This window comes from Lepus europaeus, chromosome 6, assembly GCF_033115175.1.
Source record: "Lepus europaeus isolate LE1 chromosome 6, mLepTim1.pri, whole genome shotgun sequence".
NCBI classification, from domain to species: Eukaryota; Metazoa; Chordata; class Mammalia; order Lagomorpha; family Leporidae; genus Lepus; species Lepus europaeus.
This window is the reverse complement of record NC_084832.1, coordinates 123,219,749-123,241,891: the sequence shown is the minus strand read 5'-3', so window position 1 is coordinate 123,241,891 and position 22,143 is coordinate 123,219,749. Positions and strand designations below refer to the sequence as shown.

The 22,143-nt window shown below is 49.3% G+C and overlaps 1 protein-coding gene across 3 annotated transcripts in view; it reads right to left on the bottom strand.

Annotated features, from left to right (window-relative positions):
- Positions 1 to 1,554: 1,554 nt before the first annotated feature.
- BICD1 (BICD cargo adaptor 1) overlaps positions 1,555 to 22,143 on the bottom strand; it is a 220,734-nt gene continuing 200,145 nt past the window's right edge. For 2 of the 3 annotated variants that reach the window (XM_062195050.1, XM_062195049.1), the window contains one exon: positions 1,555 to 4,626. In XM_062195050.1, the coding sequence (XP_062051034.1) occupies positions 4,235 to 4,626 (392 nt within the window). In that variant the 3' untranslated portion in view covers positions 1,555 to 4,234. Of the gene's footprint in view, positions 4,627 to 11,450; positions 11,527 to 19,680; positions 19,690 to 22,143 lie in introns of all 3 variants that reach the window. The other variant, XM_062195051.1, reaches the window with a different exon arrangement.

Genomic DNA, 22,143 nt, shown 5'->3' with positions numbered 1-22,143 from the left:
TGACATTCCTAACGGAGAGATCACAAGAGAAATGAGTTCTGTAGCGTGTTTTCTGAGTACAGGAAAGCTTCCATGATGTGAAATAACTCATGCAAACACGTTACCTCTATGCTCTCCAGCCCTTGCACTAGAGCAGTCTAAGTGCTCCTCTTACACAGAATATGTTTCTGTAAAATCCTCAACTGGAGAACCTAGCTGAAGCTAAAACATTAGTCCAATTACATTGTGAGTAGTAAAGAAAAAAGAGAGGTCCGTGGAAATCTTTCTGGTGTCAGCACAGTAGAATCAGGCTACCGATACAACTCCTCAGGGACTGTGGCAGGTAGAATTGCCACTGGAATAAAGATGAATGCCACTTCTGACACGACTCATCTGGGAGCATTACTGTGGATGGTGGAAAAGGTCGCTCGGGAGCTAGATTGGTCTTGTGTCCATAGAAATTGATGTCAAACTAAAAAACTGTTCCGATCAGCACTGATCAGAAGTTACGTTTGCCTTGCTCAAAAACACATTCTTGAAACTCTTTGCCATCTCCAAATACAAGCTTCACTTTAAATCACTCTGGCTTATAAACAGAGAACTGGAGAGTCAACCTTTTAAAATTATGACCTTTACCTAAGAGTTTCTTTCCAACCTAGTCCTACTGGACGTCTACAAGATCAATGCCTGTGTGGAATCCCTGGGTGGAGCCAGCTGTTCCTCAATGGAAAACCATAGGTTTCCCCTGGGGGTCTTTCTGAGGCAGATTCTATCTTTTGGCATGACAATTATATGTTAAATTTGACACTCATCTCCCTTAGAAAATGTATTTCATTTCTCCTTTTTCAAGTTTTGTAATCTCTGCCTGAAAACAGTATAGGCTTTTAAACAGCAGATTAAGAAATTTCCACATCCTTAGTTTACTGGACCAATGTGCCGTACTTGTTTGATACAGAATAATTTATCTTTCATAGAATATTCTCCACAGCACGGAGAAAGCCAATGTTGCAGACTGAAGATCCTTTTAAGAAAAGATAAAATGTGAGAAGCATTTCCTCCACCTAAGGGGTTGCATACCTTCTATTTCTGGACTAGTCCCAAGAAATTTGGGTTTCCAGACTTTGACAATTGAGGTTTGTTTTTTTTTTTTTAATAGCAAAATCACTACATTCTGGACAACTCTGAAAATATTATGAAATACAGCTGCAAAAAAATCAACTTTTTTGAACCATGTATCTTGCAAAAATTAAGATTGCTATCCTACTGTCAAAGGATAAACTCTTTTATGACTAGCCAGTAAAACTTCAATGTATTTTAAATTTTAAAAGAAAAGGGTCACAAGATCGTGGACTCCCAGAATTACACTATTGTAAGATATCTTACCACTTACTGCTTACTAAATACCAAATACTCAACTTAAAACCTTCCTTTTGGTTATGGACTTCAATGATTAATTTTCCATTCCTAAATATCTTTTTCCTAGAGTTAATGTAAATCCTACACACGAAGCCTTTCTTACTCTGGTCTCAGAGGTGATACCTTTAGCTCGTATGCATCACTCACTAAATTCTCTTTTCTTGAAGATCACTGCTGGACCTTTTCTTGTTAGGCTAAGTACAGTGTAATTTCTAAACAGGTCCTTTCGCAGTCATTGAATGACTTGGTTTTCTCAGTTCCCCAAATCCCTTTCACTGCAGTCTAGAACTGGATCATAAAAGGGGTCTGGAGAATCCGGAGTTCACTGCGGTTAAACCAAGGTCCGTCACGCTCCGGGCCACGGCAGGTGACTGGTCCCTTCTAGTCCCATTTAAGAAAAGTCCTCGTTAGGAAAGTGTTTCTACATAGGAGCTATTCTTTTCAGTATTACAATTGTGCTTACTTTAAAAAACTACCTGATTCCTTAGCTAACCACGAGTTACTTTTAACCTGCGTTCATTGTGTCTGCCCGGTTAGCCGGTCATTCAGTCTTAGTTCGGCAGTCTGCATTTCTTCCCGGGGGGATGCCTCCAATTAGTCTGAGGTTCACTGCTTCTGATTTCCACTAGTTCTTCTGTTTTTCAGTTTCCTTTTGAATCCTGAGGTTACCTTTGCAGGTACTGATTTTGGTCACTACCACACAGACCTATTCACTTTAAAGGTTTATAAACAAACACAGCTACCACTCTGTTTTAGCTACTAACTGACGCCACGATGGAAATGCCCAGTATATTGTCTCCTGCGGAGGCTGTCACCCACTTTTGTGCTGAAAATGAGAACTGTATTGCCACGTTTCTGGATCTTGGTGAAGTTTTGCTAAACTTAAGATTTTCAGAAAACTAAAGCATTTTCCATTCCGTGAAGATCTGAGATATCACCAGACCATACTATTCTTAATGGGAAGTTTTGCACTGAAAGAAATGAAAGGTTCTGTAACGACCTGGCTTTTTGTGGGCCGCCGATCCACAGTACGGGAACAGGAGCACACCAGCATGCTGAGGACGGGCAGACAGCCCTGCAGGCCCACGGAACAAGTCTGAGAGGATGTTCTGAGGTACTTCTCAAAAAGGCATGTTCTCCCTCAGGCACCACGAGTGTTTATGAAAAGTCAACCTAGCAGCTACGTCCCTTCTCACGTCTGAACACATGGTGCTTGAAAAAGGGAAAAAGAAAAAGAAACAGTGGAGACAGAGACGAGCTTCCCTAGCGGGGCTCGGGCTCGGGCCGCACCGTCTCACGGGCGGGTACGGGGCCGGCAGCAGGGCAGTGCAGGTAGCACAGAGCAGGCAGCCGGGCTGCGGGGAGCAGCACGGGACAAAGACTGGTTTTGTTTCTGTTTCGGCTCGTTCGCCTGAATCCCTGTTCGCGTGAGGTTCTCAACTGCGTACTCCCAGCTGCACCCTCTAACTGCAGCACTTCTTGGTTGCTTTGGTAACAGTGACCAGCATTTAGCGGGCCTGTGGCTGATCCAAGTCGCCTGTCCAGTGCGTCCCGACTTACCCTTGGCCTCCCGGGGCCACCTACCCCGGAGAGCCCGCGCCCTGCTGTTAGGTCTACAGTGTGAACTCCCCCGTGTGAACAGTCAGGATGGTTTTGCGTTTCCAAGAGAAGTTCCGTGGAAAGTGGTAAAACCTTTATGGTTCTAAATATGTTAAGGCAACCGGAAAGCAAGCACTCAGCACTAGCAGCCACTGGGGAAGCCCTTGAGAGTTAAGAAGCCCGAAAGTGTTAGGCCTTTCAGCGCAACAAGCCGCCTTCCTTGTCTGTCAGTTAGGAGCAAAATAAACTTCACCATGAACAGCCACTGCCTTAAACCGAGTCACACACGCACCCAGCAGAATCTGTGAATGCATCAGGAACAGCTGTTATTTCAATACAACAAGGGCTGTAGGCACCTGAGTGTTTGTCAAAGGTAGACAGTGAGCTAAGGGTTATTATCTCTTCTTTTTGGCAAGGAAGATTCACTATGAAAAAAATGCAACAACAAAACATACCATTTGAATCAAGATCTGAACACTTTCTGGGTAATCAGTCAACGGCTAACTCGTATCTACCTATCTGTGTACGTTTGCATCTATACTTGATAATTTTTAGCAGGAAAGATGCATGGTAGAACCCTAAATTTGGGAGTATGGGAGGAGTAAAAAAAAATTCAGGTCACTAACTACACCATGTTTTCCCTTCAAGTTCTTTAGCCTTCTTTGACATCCAGACACACACACACGCACGCACGCACACATACGCACACACACAGGGGCAGCACCAGTACATCTACTTAATTGCATTAAAAAGTCAAAAAAATTGAAAACTCGAATAAGTCAATGAATCATAACTTAGTCTCTCTCTTAGATTTACTTAATAATGTTCAGTGAAGAACTCTAGTTTAAAATAAAAAAAAAAAAAACCAGCAGTTAATGAGCTACTGATTAGGAAATAAGTGCACAAACAACATCAGCGTAGCAGCAAAATACAGGTATTGTTACCATTCGGATGCACCTCACTTCTCATCTTGTGCAAGACACGGACCCCCATCCAGCCAATTCCAGGTTCAAGCTAACTCAAAACTCAGACATAACTGAGTAGATGATGCTTCCTTGAAAATGAATGAATTAAATTCGCCTCTCGCCCAAGTTATTTTTATAGACATAAAACACAGAGCAGAGAAAGTACAAAATAAATATGCAAGACGAAAACTACTGGAATCAACTTCTACAGCCAAATCTGGAGTGAGGAAAGATGACGTCCCAGTACAGGCGTGCGACGTGGTCGCGGGTCTCTCTCATGCTACGGAGGCCAAGTCAGCAGTCTGACATACGTGTTTCCTGTGTCCTACTTGTGTTGTGTCTTGTAACTGAACTGTATTCGTTCGATGGCAGAAGTGTACGTGTGACCTAGAGAAACCACGAGATGTTGTCACTCCAGGGTCTGTGCTTCGGCTCGACCTTCTCCGTCTTCCACACGATGGGCATCCATCCGATCGCACGTCTAACAAGTGAGAAGCAGCTATCCGCTGGACCGTGGGCAGTGTCCTGCGTGCGGCCACCAGGCTTTCACCCCAGGCGCTCGTCCACGGGAGATGCAGACTAGGGGTAAGGAGGCTTGGACAGACAGTGGAGGGGGGCGCACTGGGAGCTGCACGGCGGCTGCTCCTCGGGGACGGCTGCGTCAGGACTGGAAAGGAGAAACAAAGCCGTGAGCGAGGGGCCAGCGGCCAGGCACGCCTGCAAGGTTCAGACAGCTACAGTTGCGCCAAGTTCAGCGACGCGATTGGAAATTCTGCCCAGAGCACGGTCCCCGTCTAAAGCATGCCGGGATACCTGCGGCACTGCAAAACCAGACACTGGAAACAAAACTGGTGCACGAGGTGTGGCAATTAGCTCGCCCGTGTCCCCCACCTGCGGGGACACAGAGCCAGGACACCTGGTTCTGACTCCAGCTTCCTGCTATGCAGATCCCGGAGGCGGTGGTGATGGCTCAAGTCCTAGGGTGCCTGCCACGCATGTGGGAAACCTGGATTGAACTCTAGATCTGAGCTTTGGCCTTGCCCAGCCTGGGGAATTGTAGGCAGCTGGGGTATAAACTGGATGATGGGAGCATTCTCTCTTTCTGCCTACCAAACAAATCAGTAACAACAATAAATAACAACAATAAATAAAAAGCTCTAAGAAGAAACATGAAATGTGTTAGGGAAGAGCCCTATGGATGCTTCCCCTGAAGCGGCTCTTCCTGACAAAGATGTCTGATACAGTAAGTGTAGGACTGAGACGCTACGTTCCTTTTTTTTTTTTTTTTTTTTTTTTTTTCTTACAGGCAGAGTGGACAGTGAGAGAGAGAGACAGAGAGAAAGGTCTTCCTTTGCCATTGGTTCACCCTCCAATGGCCGCCGCGGCTGGCATGCTGCGGCTGGCACACTGCGCTAATCTGAAGGCAGGAGCCAGGTGCTTCTCCTGGTCTCCCTTGGGTGCAGGCAGGGCCCAAGGACTTGGGCCATCCTCCACTGCCTTCCTGGGCCACAGCAGAGAGCTGGCCTGGAAGAGGGGCAACCGAGACAGAATCCGGCGCCCCAACCGGGACTAGAACCCGGTGTGCCGGCGCCGCAGGCGGAGGATTAGCCTAGTGAGCCGTGGCACCGGCCGAGACGCTACATTCCTAAGGGGCTCCTGCAGATGCTGCCAGTGCCTCAGAGATGGGAGGACTCCAGTTCTCTGCCTCATCCAGATTCTGCAGGATATTCAACTTCCTGTGGAAGGCAGGTGCTCCCTGTTGGGCTTTTTCTTCTAAGACTTTATTTGTTTATTTCAGATGTAGAGTTACAGAGAGAGGGGGCTTCCATCCACTGGTTCACTCCCCAAATGGCCACAACAGCCACTGTGCCGGCCCCTCCCTGCTTATTTTTGCTTGGTGGTGTAAAAGTGACTGAAGGGGGATAGGTGGTGCAGTGTGTTAAGCTGCCGCCTGCAGTGCTGGCATCCCACATGGGCGCTGGTTCAAGTCCCAGCTGCTCCGCTTCTAATCCAGCTCCCTGTTAATGGCTTGGGAAAGCAGCGGAAGATGGCCCAAGTGTTTGGGCCTGTGCATCTATGTGAGAGATATGGATGAAGCTCCTGGCTCATGGCTTTGGTCTGACCCAGCCCAGATTTATTTATTTAGTAAATAAACAGTTATTGAGAGAGAAGGAGAAACAAAGAGAGGGAGATCTTCCAACCACTGGTTCACTCTCCAAATGGCTGCAATAGCTAGGGCTGGGCCAGGCCTAGAGTTTCACCCAGGTCATCCATGTGTGTACAGGAGCCCAAGCACTTGGGTCACCTTTGCCAGGCACATTAGCAGGGAGCTGGCTCGGAAGTAGAGCAGCTGGCACACAAACTGGCACCCAAAGGAGATGCCAGTGTTACAAGAGGAGGCTTAACCCACTAGGCAAAAATGCCAGTCTCAAGCCTCCATTTTAAATTTTACTTATTTGAGAAAGGAACAGACAAAGTGAGAGAGTGCCCATCCACTGATTCACTTCTCAAATGCCCACACCTGCCAGGGCCCGGCCAGGCTGCAGCAGGATGCTGGGAGCCCCATCAAGGACTGCCCTGTGGAGTGGCGTGGACCACGTATGTGCGCTGTCCCTGCGGCCTCCCCAGGAAGCTGGAGTCCAGAGCCAGAGCTAAGAACTGAGCACAGGCGCTCCATTCGGGATGCAGATGTCTTAACCACCAGGCCAAAGGTCCATCCCAAGAGCCTCCAGCTTGACTGTATCACACCCAGGCTCCTGAGGGTCTTCACAAATAACGCTGATGAATGAGGAAGAAAATCACTGAGTGTCCTAGGACAGAACTGCACATCTGGATTCAGATTATTTTCAATGCGACTAGCGGTGAGGAAATCCCCCACGAAGATTTTTTTTTATTGAAGAACATATTTTTTTAAAACATTTATTTATTTGAAAGGTGGGGAGGGGGGGGAGAGACAGAGACAGAGACAGAGAGAGCGCGCGAGAGAGAGAATGAGCATCTTCCATGCGCTGGTTCACTCCCCAAATGATCGCAACTGTCAGGGCTGAGTCAGGCTGAAGCCAGGAGCCTAGAACTCCACCCAAGTCTCCCACGTGGGTGCTGGGGCCCAAGGACCTGGGCCATCTTCTACTGCTTTCCCAGGCCATCGCAGAGAGCTGGATGGGAAGAGGAGCAGCTGGGTCTCAAATCGGCGCCCATATGGGATGCCGGCGCTTGAGGCCAGGGCGTTAACCTGCTGCGCCACAGCTCCGGCCCTTCCCCTGCCTTTCAAATAAATAAAAATCTTTTTTTTTTTTTAAATAAAGGATTAACATGAAAATGCTGCAAGGTTTTGTCATTTAAAAAGTCACAGACATTAAGGTTAAAGCCCTGGCCTGCAGCACTGGCATCCCGTATGGGCACCGGTTTGAGTCCTCCTCTAATCCAGCTCCCTGCCAATGTCCCTGAGAAAGCAGCAGAGGATGACCCAAGTTCTTGGGCCCCTGCACCCACATGGGAGACCTAGAAGAAGCCCTGGGCTCCTGGTTTCAGTTTGCCCCAGCCCTGGCCATTGTGGCCATTGGTGGAGTGAACCAGCAGATGGAAGATCTCTCTCTTTCTCTGTTTCTACCTCTCTCTAGAACTCTGTTTTTCAAATAAATAAAATAAATTTTTTAAAAAAGAATTCAAGAAAAGTAAATAAATAAGGGGTGGCACTGTGGTATAGTTGGTTAAGCTGCAGTCTACAACGCTGGCATCCCATGTGGTCACCAGTTCAAGTCCCAGCTGCTCTACTTCTGATCCAGCTCTCTGCTATGGCCTGGGACAGCAGTCGAAGATGGCCCAAGTCCTTGGGCCCCTGCACCTGTGTGGGAGACCCGGAAGAAGCTCCTGGCTCCTGGCTTTGGCGTGGCCCAGCCTTGGCTGTTGGGGCTATTTGTGGAGTGAATCAATGGATGGCAGGTCTCTCTCTTTCTTCTCTCCCTCTCTCTGTAGCTCTGCTTTTCAAATAAAATAAATGATATTTTCAAAAAAGGCAAATAAATATTATTTCAAAGAAAAGAAAAAAAGGTACCCCTGAGTCTCCTGTGGCTGGGTGGCTGGGGAGCCAGGGGAGCTGCACCACAAACTCCCCCACAGTCTATGAATCTGCAGGACTTTAGTTACAGCCAATGTGGTGGAGCGCGCACTTTGTGCAGGGTGCACCCTGCTGACCTTGTGTAATTCAGTACTCAGATTCTCTCTGTTTCTTTTTCTACCTCATAGGGGAGGAAGAGGAGTTTTGTTTGTTTGTTTGTTTGTTTGAAAGGCAGAACAACAGAAAGATGGGGTGGGGAATATTTTCCATTCAGTGGTTCACTCTCAAAATGCCTTTCACAGCTGGAATTGAACCAGGCAAAGGCAGGGACCAGGAGCTCCATCTGTCTGTGACATGGGTGGCAGGGACTCAAGTACTTCAGTCATCTGCTGCCTCCCAGGGGCATTAACAGGAAGCTGGATGGGAAGTGGAGCAGCCCAGCCTTGAACTAGGCACTGTGATATGGGATGCAAGAACTCAAGTGGCAGCTTAACCTGATGCTACAACACCCACCCCTCAAGGCTGTTCTTGATAAAGGAGGACAAAGGTTCCAGCATGACCGTCTGGCAGGTGTCCTCGGAGCCGGGACTCAGGTGGTGGCTTGCCAGACCCAACACCTTGGCTTTACGTCATTAGTGATGATTTAAATTTGGTTTCACTATTCCAGATTTCTCAAAGTCAGAGTTCTGTTTTATAGCATAGTTTTACCATTTTAACTTGTATAAAGTGCAATCCTATTGTGCATACTATGTACTGGCAATCTGTAAGAAACCTATTATTACGAGTGGGTGACGTGGCACAGTGGATTCATCCACAACCTGGGGTGTTCATATCCCATAGTGGAGTGCCTGGGTTTCAGTCCTGGCTCCTTCACTTCCAATCCAGCTTTCTGCTGGTGCACCCTGGGAGGCAGCAGACAATGGCTCAACGCTTGGGCCCCTGCCACCCACAAGGGAGACCCAGATGGCGTTTCCAGCTCCTGGCTGTGGCCTGGCCCAGCCCCAGCTACTGCAGGTATTTGGGAAGTGAGCCAGGAGATGGAGGAGCTCCCTCTAATTTTCTTTGCTGCTTTGCCTTTCAAGTACATGAAAATAAATAAGTAAATAAATGTTTTTAAAAAGTGCAATTGTGGCAAAATGGGGTAAGCTACTGCTTGTGATCCTGGCATCCAATATAAGCATCAGTACAAGACCCAGCTGCTCTATTTACGATCCAGCTCACTGCCAAAGTCCCTGGGACAGCAGTGGAAGATGGCCCCAGTGCCTGAGCCCCTGCGACCTACATGGGAGACCCACAAGAAGCTTCAGGCTCCTGGCTTTTGCCTGGCCCAGCCCCAGCTGCAATGTGCCTGGGAAAGCATGTTACATACATGTATATAAGCAAGCACAGCACATTACACACATGTAGGAGACTAGATGGAGCTCCTGGTTCCTGGCGTAGGCTGCTGCAGCCATCTGAGGAGTGAACCAGCAGACAGAAGATCCATATCTCTCTGTAACTCTGCCTTTCGAGTAAATACATAAATCTTTTTTAAAAAATAAAGAACTATTTCTTTGAGTAGCTGTTGGCCTAAGACATTTAGGATGCCCACATCTGCAGCAGAGTGGCCGGGACCCTGTGGGACGCTCTGCTCTGCTATGTGGCTGTGCGGTCACAGTCGCTGGCCCCAGTGCAGCCTCGTGTGAGGCCCTGAACTGGCTGCTTCACCTCCCCAGACCCAGGTTTCGGCACTGTCACACGGCGTATAGCTGTGCCTGCCTAACGGGGGCTGGCGGCGATATATGCGTGCAAAGAGGCGAGCCCTCGTCTGGGCCAGCTACGAGTCCACTCGTTGTCTAGGAGAGAACTTCTCTGCCAGGAAGGAGCAAAAGGGCAGTGAAGGCACTGGCAGGAAGGGAGCCAGGCCCACTCCCAGCGGCTCTGACACGGCCCCTCTTCAGGATGCTGCCTGTGCCTCAGCGAGGAGCAGTGGCAGCCACTCTGGGCCGTGCAGTGTGCACGCTGGGAGACACCAGGAACAGTCACCATCAATTCATTTGCTTTTCTTTCTTAAAATTTTTATTTATTTTCATTTTATTTGAAAGAAGGAAGAGAGAAGGGGGAGAGGGGGAGGGGGGAAGAGACAGAGACAAAGACAGAGACAGATCTTGCATCTGCTGGTTCACGTGCCAAATGTCCATAATAACGGATTGGGCCAGGCCACAGCAAGGAGCCCAGAACTCAATCCAGGTCTTCCACGTGGATGAATGACCCAAGCACTTGAGTCAGCACCTGTTCCCTCTAAGGGTACACTTCATCAGGAAGCTGGCACTGGAAGCAGAGTCGAGACTCGAACCCAGGCCCTCCGGTACGAGATGAGGGCATCCCAAGCAGTATCCTAACCACAGCATCCTATGCCCAGCCCACTGGCTGCTTTCTTTACGGTACATCATCCCTGTGCAGGTGGCAAGGAACTTAACTGAGTGCGCTCACTAGGCATGGAGCCAGGCACACAACTCTCTAGTCAAACTGGTTCTCAGGAAAGAAATACGATTCAAGTTACAAAGTTTCCTCCCGGTCTTCCGGTTCACAGCTGTCTGCTAGACACACTTCAACAGCGGTGGCCTTGTCCACTCTGCCCAGCACATCAGAGGTCCGGGAAGACACGTTCTGAACGTCAGGCACCCGCACCTCTCTGAACTTCCCCAGGAACGGACCCTCACCCTCACTTTCTAAGTGCAAGGGCTGCAAGGGCGACTTTGCAAGCCTGCACACCCGGTGCGTGCCACAAGTTCGATGCACAGCCGAGCAACCAGACTCCGAGCTGCCTAACGCAATCAGTCTGCCTCCAACACGTGTCACCCGACCAGGGCACTGCCCCGGGCCCCAGGGGAGCCTGCAGGTGCTCTGTGGAGAACCGGCTTTGGGTTAAGGGCCTGTGTTCACAAGCACCACGAGTGCAGACTCCCGCTGTGGCGAGGTTGGACAGTGAGAGTCACGATTACGTACACAGCTCAAACAGCTCTACAGCCAGCCACGGTCAGAGAGAGGCGTTAGTGTGTTAGCAAAGGACCTTCCTGCCACAGAAGTACAGGCACGAGGAGGACAGCGGGCAGAGAGACACCCATGGGAGACACTCCTTCCTGGCCACCCTCCCGTCTGTTCGCCAGAGAAGTATATTTGAAGGGTGAACGACAGGTGTCAGACGCCAGGTTTTGTATTTTGGAAAGGAATGAGGCACCGCACTGACCAAGTTATGTCCTCACTCAGATGCACACTAGCTCCCTACTCTTCCCATTGGAGACCCACGGACTCCAGCGGCCCCGTATGTGTGTGGGCAGCCCGCTCCAGAACCCCAACAGAGGACAGTCTAAGTGCGGTGCTGGGGAGAGGAGCCTGGGGTCCCAGGAGGCGGCATGCAGCTGGGCGCAGAGAGAAAGGAGGTGTGTGTTTACCTGACCGTCGGGCAGTCTGTCCTCCCAGCTACTTGTGAGCACTGTGGCGGTACGGAGGGAGCAGGCTGCTGACAATCTACAAGAAACTGATAAATTAGGCATGGGTACAAAGAGACGGCACAGCAAGGTGTTAGTAACGAGAACTAGAGCGCTGCGGCGAGATTTAGTGAGGAATGTGCATCACCCGGAAACAGCTTCCTGAGGATCCCTGGCCCCAGCCCCAGTGCTGCCAGTAAGAAGAGACAGGCCTTTGTTCTTTCTTAATTGAAAGCAGCGTTACACAATTAGTGACATAAAATTAGTAGCGAGATTTCTCCAGTGCATTGGGACAGACGTGGCCATTCCTATTTGGTGCTCTGGTAGTATATAAAATAAAGGGTCTGTTGCAATAACAAAAGACCTTCGGGTTCTGAACTTGAACATGCCGGTGGCTCCTCGCTCAGCACTATGATCTGCTATTCACTGTCAATCCCATCAGGACATGGGGAAAGGCAAGTTGTCCACGACAAATGGAAGGATATTGCACGAGGAAATCACCTTTGTAATTTCTTGAAAATGGATTTCATAGGTTGAACCCAAGACTGGTTAACAGAAATCTTAGCATGTTTATCATGCAGTAAATTGTTAGGAACTTGGATTGATGGAGACAGGAACTCCAGTTGGCTCTGTTTTCACCATTTCCAAGTCACATCCTGTAACTCATGGGAGGTCACCCAAGTGCTAGCCAGCAGAACTGCACGCTTCACTGATGGGAGATGGTAATCATTGACTCCGAGAGCGGCTGTGTGCCTGCCTGGGGTTCTAACCACAGCCAACGAGCAGTTTGTTTGTACCAGGCTGCCTGTACTACAAACACCCAGGAAGTGAGGTAGAAATTCATGTTATTATTTCTGCAGAAAGATTTTAGCAAGCAAGTTAAAAAGCTACGTTAGACTTAAAAAATATTCTTTACCAATGTATTTCCTGTTGCTAACTGTGTAGACTATGTGTCTGCTAAGGAAATCCCTTTCCTTGCATGTTTGAGTCAAATGATCACAAATTCTGGATCCACGGCCTTGGGCTGTGGGGTTCTACTAGATCCTACCTTTACAAGAGCATAGTCTCAGTGTCATCTCTTCTAAACCCAGTCTAATCTGTTGTCACACACCCGCCAAGTGAACTGCAGAATCCTGACATACATGAAAATGGCCGATGCTTCTCGGATGCGGGGAACACACCGCAGCTCTCTGTGATAAAACTAGAAGTCAGCCTGAGGCAGGCTCGGTGCGGGTGCACGTGCGAGAACCCCATCACGGAGCAGACTCTTCTCCGCGCTCTGCCCTGCTTACAGACGGGAGCAGGAGGCAGGCTTCCTGTTGAGTGGCTCATCCTCTCCAGGAACAGCATCTCCACGGAAACACATTCATTTGCTCAGATTGGGGAATTCTGCTCTCTCCCTTGAACTCTCTTTTCCCATTTTGCACCTTGATTGGCTCCAATGGTTTGCTTTTGTAGAAACTCAGAGCCTTAGGGGAGGCATTCCTTTGTCTTTCTAGATGCCTGCTCCTTTGACCTCTCCCAACGCCCTGCCTATATGAATGGTGACTTAGGAATGCGTGGACTGATTCACACAACTGTTCTGAGCAGGCGCCAGCCAGGCAGGCATGTGCTGCCCTCTGCCGGTGGACTTGGGTAAATGATGTAAACAGAAACCTGCAATGCCAGGCAGCGAGGTTTCCCCTGAGCAGAGGCCAAGCTCTGTGGAATGCGATGCTGAGAATCCAAGGCTAACGATGGCACAGGTCTTTCTGCACCTCTCACTTATCTTACAAATACTTTGCTTTGCCAGGGCAGACTGTGGCTCACTGAAAACACACTTTGTGATGAAATAGGGACACTGAGGACTATGGTGTACTGCCATTCACTCTGGTGTGCAGTAGATGTGCTAACATCTGGAGTGGGCATTGCTGCCTCTTTCTTTAGAACTAACACTGCCTCTGGCTAGTTACGCAGGTTTTTGCATGTGTCATTCATAAGCACTGATCTAAGCGTTGCCCTTAGGGGAATAAAAAGCCAGTTCCATAGATAAGCTAATGTGGATGAAAAAACTCAACTAACAAAAAGAACCCACACTATTGCTCTGACTCAGCTGTCATGCCCTCCTAGGGTCCACAGCCCACCAGTCCTGCTCACTTCCAGATCCCATACACGGTGAATGGGGTGGCAGGAGGGACCTGAGATGTGGCGAGTGCCGGCTCCTGACTGACCGAGACAGACAGACACGCTCCATGAGCAATTACAATAAAGCGGCACGAAGATGACGATGATGGTGACGATGGTGATGTGAGGTGACAACTATGACATCAGGTGTGCCCTGTGCAGGCGCTGAAGATGCATGTTCTCCTTGGATTCTGTCTTTCTGATCCCAATGTACAGAGCAGAAAGAGAGGAATTCCATTAAGTAAGTTAACGAAGTTCACTAAGGTGGAGATGGCATTTGCTGATCGCTATGATAGGGGAAGTGAAACTAAATTACATTAGAATAAGCCTAACCAAGCTCATCTACATCTAGGTGGCCAGGGAACACTCCCTGGGGAGCATGACACTGGAGCTGGCACCTGACAAATCTGTCAGCCAAACTGTTTCCTAGCAACCACAGTTGGTGGCCTCCATTAATTAAGTTGAGACATTTTATCATCAACTTAAAGGGTTTAGGATTATCCTGGCCTTCCATAGCCAGGATTCATGTAAGCTTACAACCATAAGGCCTGTAGAGTGTCACAGCACTCCCAAAAGATTGTCAGTGCCCCAGGAACAGGACAAGGCACCTCCGGGCTGCAGGTGTGTCCTGATGCACACAGGAAGGGCAGCTTCCGATGACAAGGGACAGGAAGGTGGACGAGAACACAGGCACGGTGGAGGAGAGTGCTCGCTGGACCAGCAGGATGCGATCTCTCCACCACGTTAACCACCGGGTGTAGGTCCTGGCGATACTCTGCAGTTTCTGTTTCCACTGTTGCCACGATGAGGAAAAGAAGAGCTTCTGGCACCCGGGGCTGTATCAGAGTCTCGCGTGTATTGTAAGGCTAACTTCTCTGGCGTTTCCATGGTGTCTCCCACCAGGAACAGAGCCTGGCATCACAGGACACGCTGCTCAAACTGCGACTGCTTCGATTACTCCCTGACCACCGTGCACATGAAGGGGGTGGAACAATGATTAAGTATAGACTTTTCAGAGGAAATGGCCCATTTTCTACTCAGTTCTCTGGCTGCCCCTCCAGCTGACACCAGTGACTCCCAGAATTATCAGGGTCATAGAGTCAAGGAAACAAAACTGAACTACGCCTCCAAGGCACCAAACAAAACCAAGGGTATGGGAATGGGATCCCATCCGGTTTTTAAACAAATGTGGCTGAGGGTCACATATTTCACTGGCAGTGAGAAAAAGCTCGCCACTCGGCTCGCTCTCAGCCTCCTGCTGTTTCTAAATGACTCCATGCAATTGAGGAAATTAGCCCATGAGCTAAAATCCAATGCCTGAAGGAATCCAAGAGCCCGGTGTGGTTGGCTGGGACAGCAGGGAGAATCTTGTGTGGACGGAATCAAGGAAGCAGGAGCATGCACCAGCCTCGTGCAGCAGTGGGAGCTGCTCAGGGTCCCGTGAGTGAGGCTCACATGCAGAGCCGCACCCAGCTGGGGGACAGGGCAGGGCTGGCGGCTTCCAGGGGGTCTGGTGCTGGGGCAGAGCAGTCCTTCTTTGTGGCAGGTGGTCTCCTACTGCAAGGCCCACACCCTACCCTTCTGTTTTGCTGACCTGAGAACTAAGGCACCCCCTCCTCTCTGAGATGCTATATTCCATACCAGCCCTCCCCTCCCTTGGGACCACAAACTGCTGGGTGCTGCCCTCTGTCCCCCAGGGGCTCTTAAGGCTACAGAATCCAAGTTCTTCCTTAGCAGGTATCACGTCTGCTTCCTCGGCTCCCCCTGGGGTGCGAAGCCTTCCGGGGAGCAGGTGTGCCGAGGGCAGCCACATGTGCAGGCCGCGGCTGGCGGACAGCAGCACGGCTCAGTCTGGTCTGCTGTCAGACATCCTAACTCTAAGTCCATGAAACCAGCACGGCTTTGGCAGCAGCGACATCGCACTACTGCTGCAGGCTGTGTTTGCTTGGTGCGCAGATGGCGGCGCTGAGTCATGGCGGATGGCGGTGCTGAGTCATGCTGCCTCCATCCTGCACGGCCGCTGTTTAGAATTCCAGGTACGCCTGTGATCCGTCCCCTTTGTGCTAATCCCTCGCTCATTTCATCTCTTCTCTCCAATGCCACTGCTGGATCCTCCTCTGTCATCTACCATTTAACTGCCTCTCCCAGGTCTCTCTCTCAAACCGGAAAATGTGATCACCGAGACTGCGGTATCCCTAACTCAGGTTAGTAACTAATGATAGGGCCAGGCTGAGTAGAGTTCTCGCTGTCTGAATATCAATCAGTGGACCTGGACCTCTGCACAGGTCATTTACCCAGATTTGAATCTGAGCGAGTATACTATCGTCTAGAACTGATCTCTCCATCTGTCTCAAGGGTATTAAGAGAGACCTGCTGGTTAGTCTGGCAAACTTCAGGGACACGATGTTACCACTCTCCCTTGGTTGAACGAGACAGGGAACTAGGGTGGTCCAGCACGAGCCGTTCTGCTTTTCCCAATTGTCCCGTTTATCAGACACAGAAAATCCATCCATTTCCAGAAATTTCCCTAAGGTCAGCTTCAAGGTCGTTGGTCTGTTCTTTTCTACTGGGTAAAAAGGCAAATGCATTGAGGGGTCCGCTCTGACTCCCACCTGCCCCTGCCATCTCTTCCTGTCCTTCCAAAGTCCCTGACTCTCAGCAACACCGCTTTAAGAAGAAAAGTGACAGGGACCAGGATGTGTGTGTTCCTCCCTCATCTGAACTCCTAGGCAAGGACTTAAAAAAAATCAGGAAAAATGGAAATGAAAAAGTAACTTCAGGGTAGTGCAAAAAAAATTCGGAATCCAGGCAGTTTTTTCATCACACACGCTGTGATCTTTTTACAGACCCCTCATAATGTCAAAATGGGAGAAACACAATTCACGATCCAAAGAGAACACGCTGGCCTCTTGGTGAGACCCTCGGTTATCAGCCTTGGTAAGTGGACGTACTATCTCAAAGACTGTGTAAAAGCCTGTCTGAACAACTGCTCTCACAGGCGAGGACACTGCCGCTCTTCAAAGGGACACCATGCTGGACACCTCCTTAGAACAAACAGTTAGCGTTCGCCAAGTCTTCAGTAAGGACAGATGGTAAGTTAACAGTAAGAAAAGTCAGAACGTTTAATTATGAAAGCGACTGCATAAGGAGCTCAGAGCTAGGGATCAAGCTGGGGAGGATTCACACCACGCAGGGGATCAAAGCACAGAGCCGTTCTCCTTCGTGTCCTGCTTCCCTCTTTCTGGGAAACGAGCCGTGTTCTCCCAAACTCTTCACTAAGTGGGATTTGCGGCAAGGAGGGTACGGGGACACCGCGGCCTCCTGCCGCTTCCGCAGTGGTTTCTTTGCTATCCTCTCTCCCCCAGCTCAGCGGGACAACCCTACATGCAGATCCCACCTCCACCAGCCAGCAGCTGAGGGCCACTGAAGAAGCGACCTAACCATTCCAAGCCTCAGTTTCCCTAGCTGCCAAATGGGGACAGTAAATCCCAATCTTGCATGGTTTGCATGACTATCAGCCTAGGGTCTGTCTACTGGACAAGAGGGAGAAAGGAAAGGAGGGAGTCGGTGTGACCTCGAGGTTTCCAGCTCCAAGAAGCCTGGGGATGCTATTGGCAGCAATGCAACAAGAAAGGCAAAACAGACCGTGTGCTGGATTCGCTTCCTGGCGCCTGCACCCCTCCCACCGCACTCCTGTCAAACACTCTCCTCTGTCTCCCGCAGCCGCTAGCCCTGACCGCCCCGGGAGGAATCGCTGCTGCCCCTGAACTCCTCAGCTCCCCTGCACAGCCTCTGGCCACTGCTCTCCCAGCCTCCCCACTCAGCTCCTGGAGGGATCTCAGGACCCTGTCTGGTAATTCTTGGCTTCCCCAAGGCAGTTCGCCTGGGGATTTGCATGTGGTGCAAAATGTGCTGGCTCCACCTCCCCAAGGGGCCTCTTGGGTCTCCCTTAGCACTTCCTCCAGGCCAGTGTTTGGGCGCCTGGTGAAGAAGGAGGAGCTTACGATTTAGACACACCTGTCCATAACAACATGCTTCCAACAAAGGGAGGAAGAAGGAGCAAGCACACCCTGATACCGATTTTAAAGTTAGAGATACCGGGTCATCAATTATTCTTTTTGATAAGACTCTGATGTACACATCTTGAAAATAATTTAAATCGCCAACATTTAAGATGTGCCGAATACCGTGAATACTAAGTTATTCCTCACTAAATCTACAAAATGATGTGTTAGTGAAATAACAGAAAAGTTAATGGAAAGAAGCATCAAAATACATCCTCTTTGTACTAATGAACGTTTAAGTAGTCCCACGGACTCCTAAACGCATAAACCGAAAACACAGCCAGCTAGAGGGCAGAATTTAGGAAAAAAAAATATTCAGATAGCAATATTAGCAATATTATGTAAAGAAACATAATGACAGCATGAGATAGAAACATTGACATTAATAATAACAGCAGTTAAGGAAGATTTAAAACTCTAACGTTGAATTGAATGGTACCGTGACACCAGTAAAATGAAAGCGTGAACAACATTTAGCATCTTGTAATCAAACACATAGAGTTGGCTCTCTCATCCCTTGTTGCCAGGCAGTATCGTCTGCCTGTGAAGGCAGCCGAGAAGCCCGTGTGACATTTTCAGCCTCCGCAGGGCTGTGACCGGCTAATTTCTATCACCACACACTGCAGCCCCATAGCTACATCAGGGTTTAACACAGCAGATTCACTTTGTGTGTATTCCCGGGATAGCCAAGAACAATAACCACTGTTTATTGCACACTCCGGAGAACAGGCGCACGGGCTTGCAGAAACGCATCAGGGAATGTCGATCCGCCCAGGCACAGCCGCGCACGCTCGGCCGGCAGCTGGACGTGGGGCACTTCACAGCCCGCCGGGAGCTCGTCTTCCACAGCGCAGACAAGCAGCGAGGGAGCTGCTTAGGCTTTTCCGCGGTTCCAGATGAGAAGAGGCTTCTTCACCTGGCTCCTGGTTGTGACACGGGTGAGCATCCCATGACCAAAGCGACAGCCAGACACTTGTGCTTTATTGCAAATCTCAAAAACCAGAAATGTGAACATGCCCGCTGGCGTGCTCGGCCTCTCTGCTTCTGAGCGCTTTACCATTCAACCCTGACCACGTGTGCTATCAACAGCCTAAGCAGGAAGAAAAAGATTGAGAATGAGCGGGAAATGAAACTACAGCGGCACCAAGAGGCAACAGGGCAGTCACTACCAGGCTCTTTCTCCAACTGGACGCCTTCTAGAATGGAACCGTTGGTTTAGCCATGACCTATTCAAGAGCAAAGCCAGCTGGCCCCGGGGGCACACAAGGCGACGAGGCTGCTCTTGGGACGCCAAGGCAACAACAGCACCTGGCCAGACCTCTTCAACATCAGCATTAACTCATCAAAAAGGAACCAAAGACAAATAAGGTAAACCAACAACGAGGAGAGCCCACTACACAAAGATCAAACCAGATCCCAAACCAGAAAAAAATGTGAGACACAACTCATTGAAATGTGTTTGATTGTCTTATTTAACATTTAATTTAATAATTTCTTCCTTTCCGGAAAAAAAAAGCAATCCTGTGATGAAGTGCTGCGAGAGGTGCAGTATTCTCTTCTGTAAACCGATGAGTCTGGAAATCACAGACTTGCACCAATGCCGGTTGTTTCTTAGTGTGTTTGCTTTTTGCTGTTGCTTTAAAAAGGAGAAATAATTATAACACGCAATTCACATTTCTGGGGGAAACACGCCAGACATCCCCAAACAAAAGCAGATGTTTCCAAAGGCCGTGTGCTCGCATCGCTGGGTCAGAGCAAAGGCACGGAGTGTAAAAACCGGGAATTTTCAAAATCCAAGCTTACAGAAGGTGTTCATTCACTTTTCAAAGAAAGAACAATGCTCTATAATGACAAGCTTCCTGACATAGAAGTACCAGATTCACACAGAAGTTTAATCGAAGCAAAGCTATTCAGAATACATCTACTGAGGAAAATAAGGTTGACCTACAGTTTGATAGACAACTTACCTCTTTTTGCTTTTGATGTCAAGTAATGCATAAAAAGAGAAAAAAGTTTATGTTTAACTGATTCTCCTGTCATTGCATAATGGCTGATTCCATAAATAACTACTCCGGGGAAAGAACTACACTAGTTTTTCAAAGGATGCTATGAACAGAGAGGAGGCCAGGGCTACCCGGAAGGCTAGAGACAGCAGTCCAGGGACTGGCTGCACGTCCCCCATTCAGCCTTACCAGGGACATGGGCCCTGTCTGACCCACAGCGAATGCCCCCTGTCCTACTGTAACTTTCTGATTTCAGTTGTCACGATCTATTCTGATTCCATGTCTGCAGTAAGGCAAGATCTTAAGTCCAGGGACGAACAGGGGGCTCAGAACACAGCAAAGCAGGCAACTCCTCTTTTTTATTAAAAAACTGCCTGCTTTTTAAAATAAGGTTCATTTATTTGTTTTTATCTATTTGAAAAGCAGAGAGAGAGAGAGAAGAGAGAGAGAGAGGAGAGAGAAGAGAGGAGAGAGAAGAAAGAGAGAAGGGAGAAGGGAAGGGAAGGGAAGAGGAGAGATCGATCTTCCACCCACTGATTCACTCCCCAGTTGCCTGCAACCATCCGGATCGGGCCAAGCCAAAGTCAGGAGCCTGGAGCTCCACCCGGGGCTCCCGTGAGGGTGACAGGAACTCAAGCACTTGAGTCACCATCTGCTGCCTCTAACAATGGGAAGTGGAAGAGCCAGGATTCAAGGCAGCACTCCTACATGGGACGCAGGTGTCCAAGCGGAGGTTTAACCCCAGTGCCACAATGCCTGCCACACACAAGTTCTTAACATGAAGAAAATCTATCTGCTCCAGTAAAAACAAAATAAAAAACCAAAAACACCAATACGCACATTCACTAACAATAAGTTTAGTTAAAATGACAGTCCTGCTTCAGGTCGCTATTCTGCGAAAGATATATGCATATTTTCATACGTTTCCCTAAATGCAACTTTTAAAACTTATCCCTAGTTGTCTCTGGGAGATCATTATTTTAAGAGGAACAATGGAAGTCAGTCCAGGTTCTGAGAACACTGACTGACTCATGCCACGGCAGGCAAGACGTAGGGACCGGGCTCACAGATGTGACATGGAGCACCTCCGTGCCAAAAATAAAAAGGACAGCTCTTGGTTGCAATCAGGATGAGAAGCCAAAGCAAATTCCACTTTGTCACAAAAGCCTTACACTGAGCGTGTTATCAGTGACTCAACTTTTGGCTGTGAGGTGACCACTAAAGGACAATGAATGGGATGACTCCGTGACATCTTTATGGCTTCATGCTTTATAGAGCAAAGGCAGGAAGGGAGCAGGCTGACCGTTTTGAGCTGTGCTTTTCCTCTTCCCGCTGAGCACTTTCAGGCAGAGTGCGCTGGGGAAGCGGCCACGAAAACCGGACAGAATCAGCAGGCCACTAGGGCGATGGGTGTGGCAGGAGGGACCCACAGCAAATACAGTGCGCTGGGCAGCTCTCTACTTCCCGGGTCATGTTAAGTAGCCCAGGTGTGGACTCTGTGGGACGACATTGCCACGCAAGCAGTTACAACACAGGTGCTGTGCAGAGCCAGCGCTGGCCTCCTGTGAGCTCTTAGCTGTGCATCACTCTGCTCTGCCCCTGCATGCTGCCCAGCGCCCTTCAAGCTCAGGGGAGCTCCTGAGTCCAGGGTCCACACAGACTAGAGGAACGTGCCCCAGTGCAGCTGCTGGGCACCACAGGAACATCCCTGAATCAAACCAGCGGTGCCCATACCCAGTGAGGCAGCATCCGTGCACCCACGGAACCTGCACCCCAGCGGTCTGGGGAAGGAAGTCAAGGTGTCTGCACCCTGAGAGTTCAGCGTGAACTCTGCGCCCTCTGCCTCGTGCCATCAGTCCCCAACACAATGCTCTGTTATGCTCGAGAACGGGAATTCTCCTTTTTCTCGGGGAAAAAAAGTTTCCCGTTTCTTGGAAGCTATCCTGTGTCATACTGGGATATCTGAACCTCTCTTCAGACCCAGGGTCAGAGGGAGTAAGTCGAATTCACAGCATCAGCGAGTCTCAAAGCCAGGAGGAGACCCCGCAGGCTCATCTTCACGTGTTCAGGACCTGAGGGACAGGCAGCCCACCCTGGCTGGACCTAGGAGAGACCTAGGAGAGGTCTCCAGAAAATTCACGGGCAATGGGCATTGTGACAAAAACCAAGCATGGATTTCAAATTTTTGCACCAAAGCAAACTTATCTTTTAACTCTGTTTTTTTTTTTTTTTTTTTTTTAACGGACTCATTTATTTGAAAGGCAGAGTGACACAGATAATGACACCTGGGGAGAGACCAAGAGACAGAAGCAGACTGATCTTCTATCCTCTGGTTCACTCTGCAAATGCCTGTGGCAGCCAGGCACGTGCAGGGCAGGGATTCAAGGACATGGCCATCCTGTGCTACCTCCCAGGAATACTAACAGG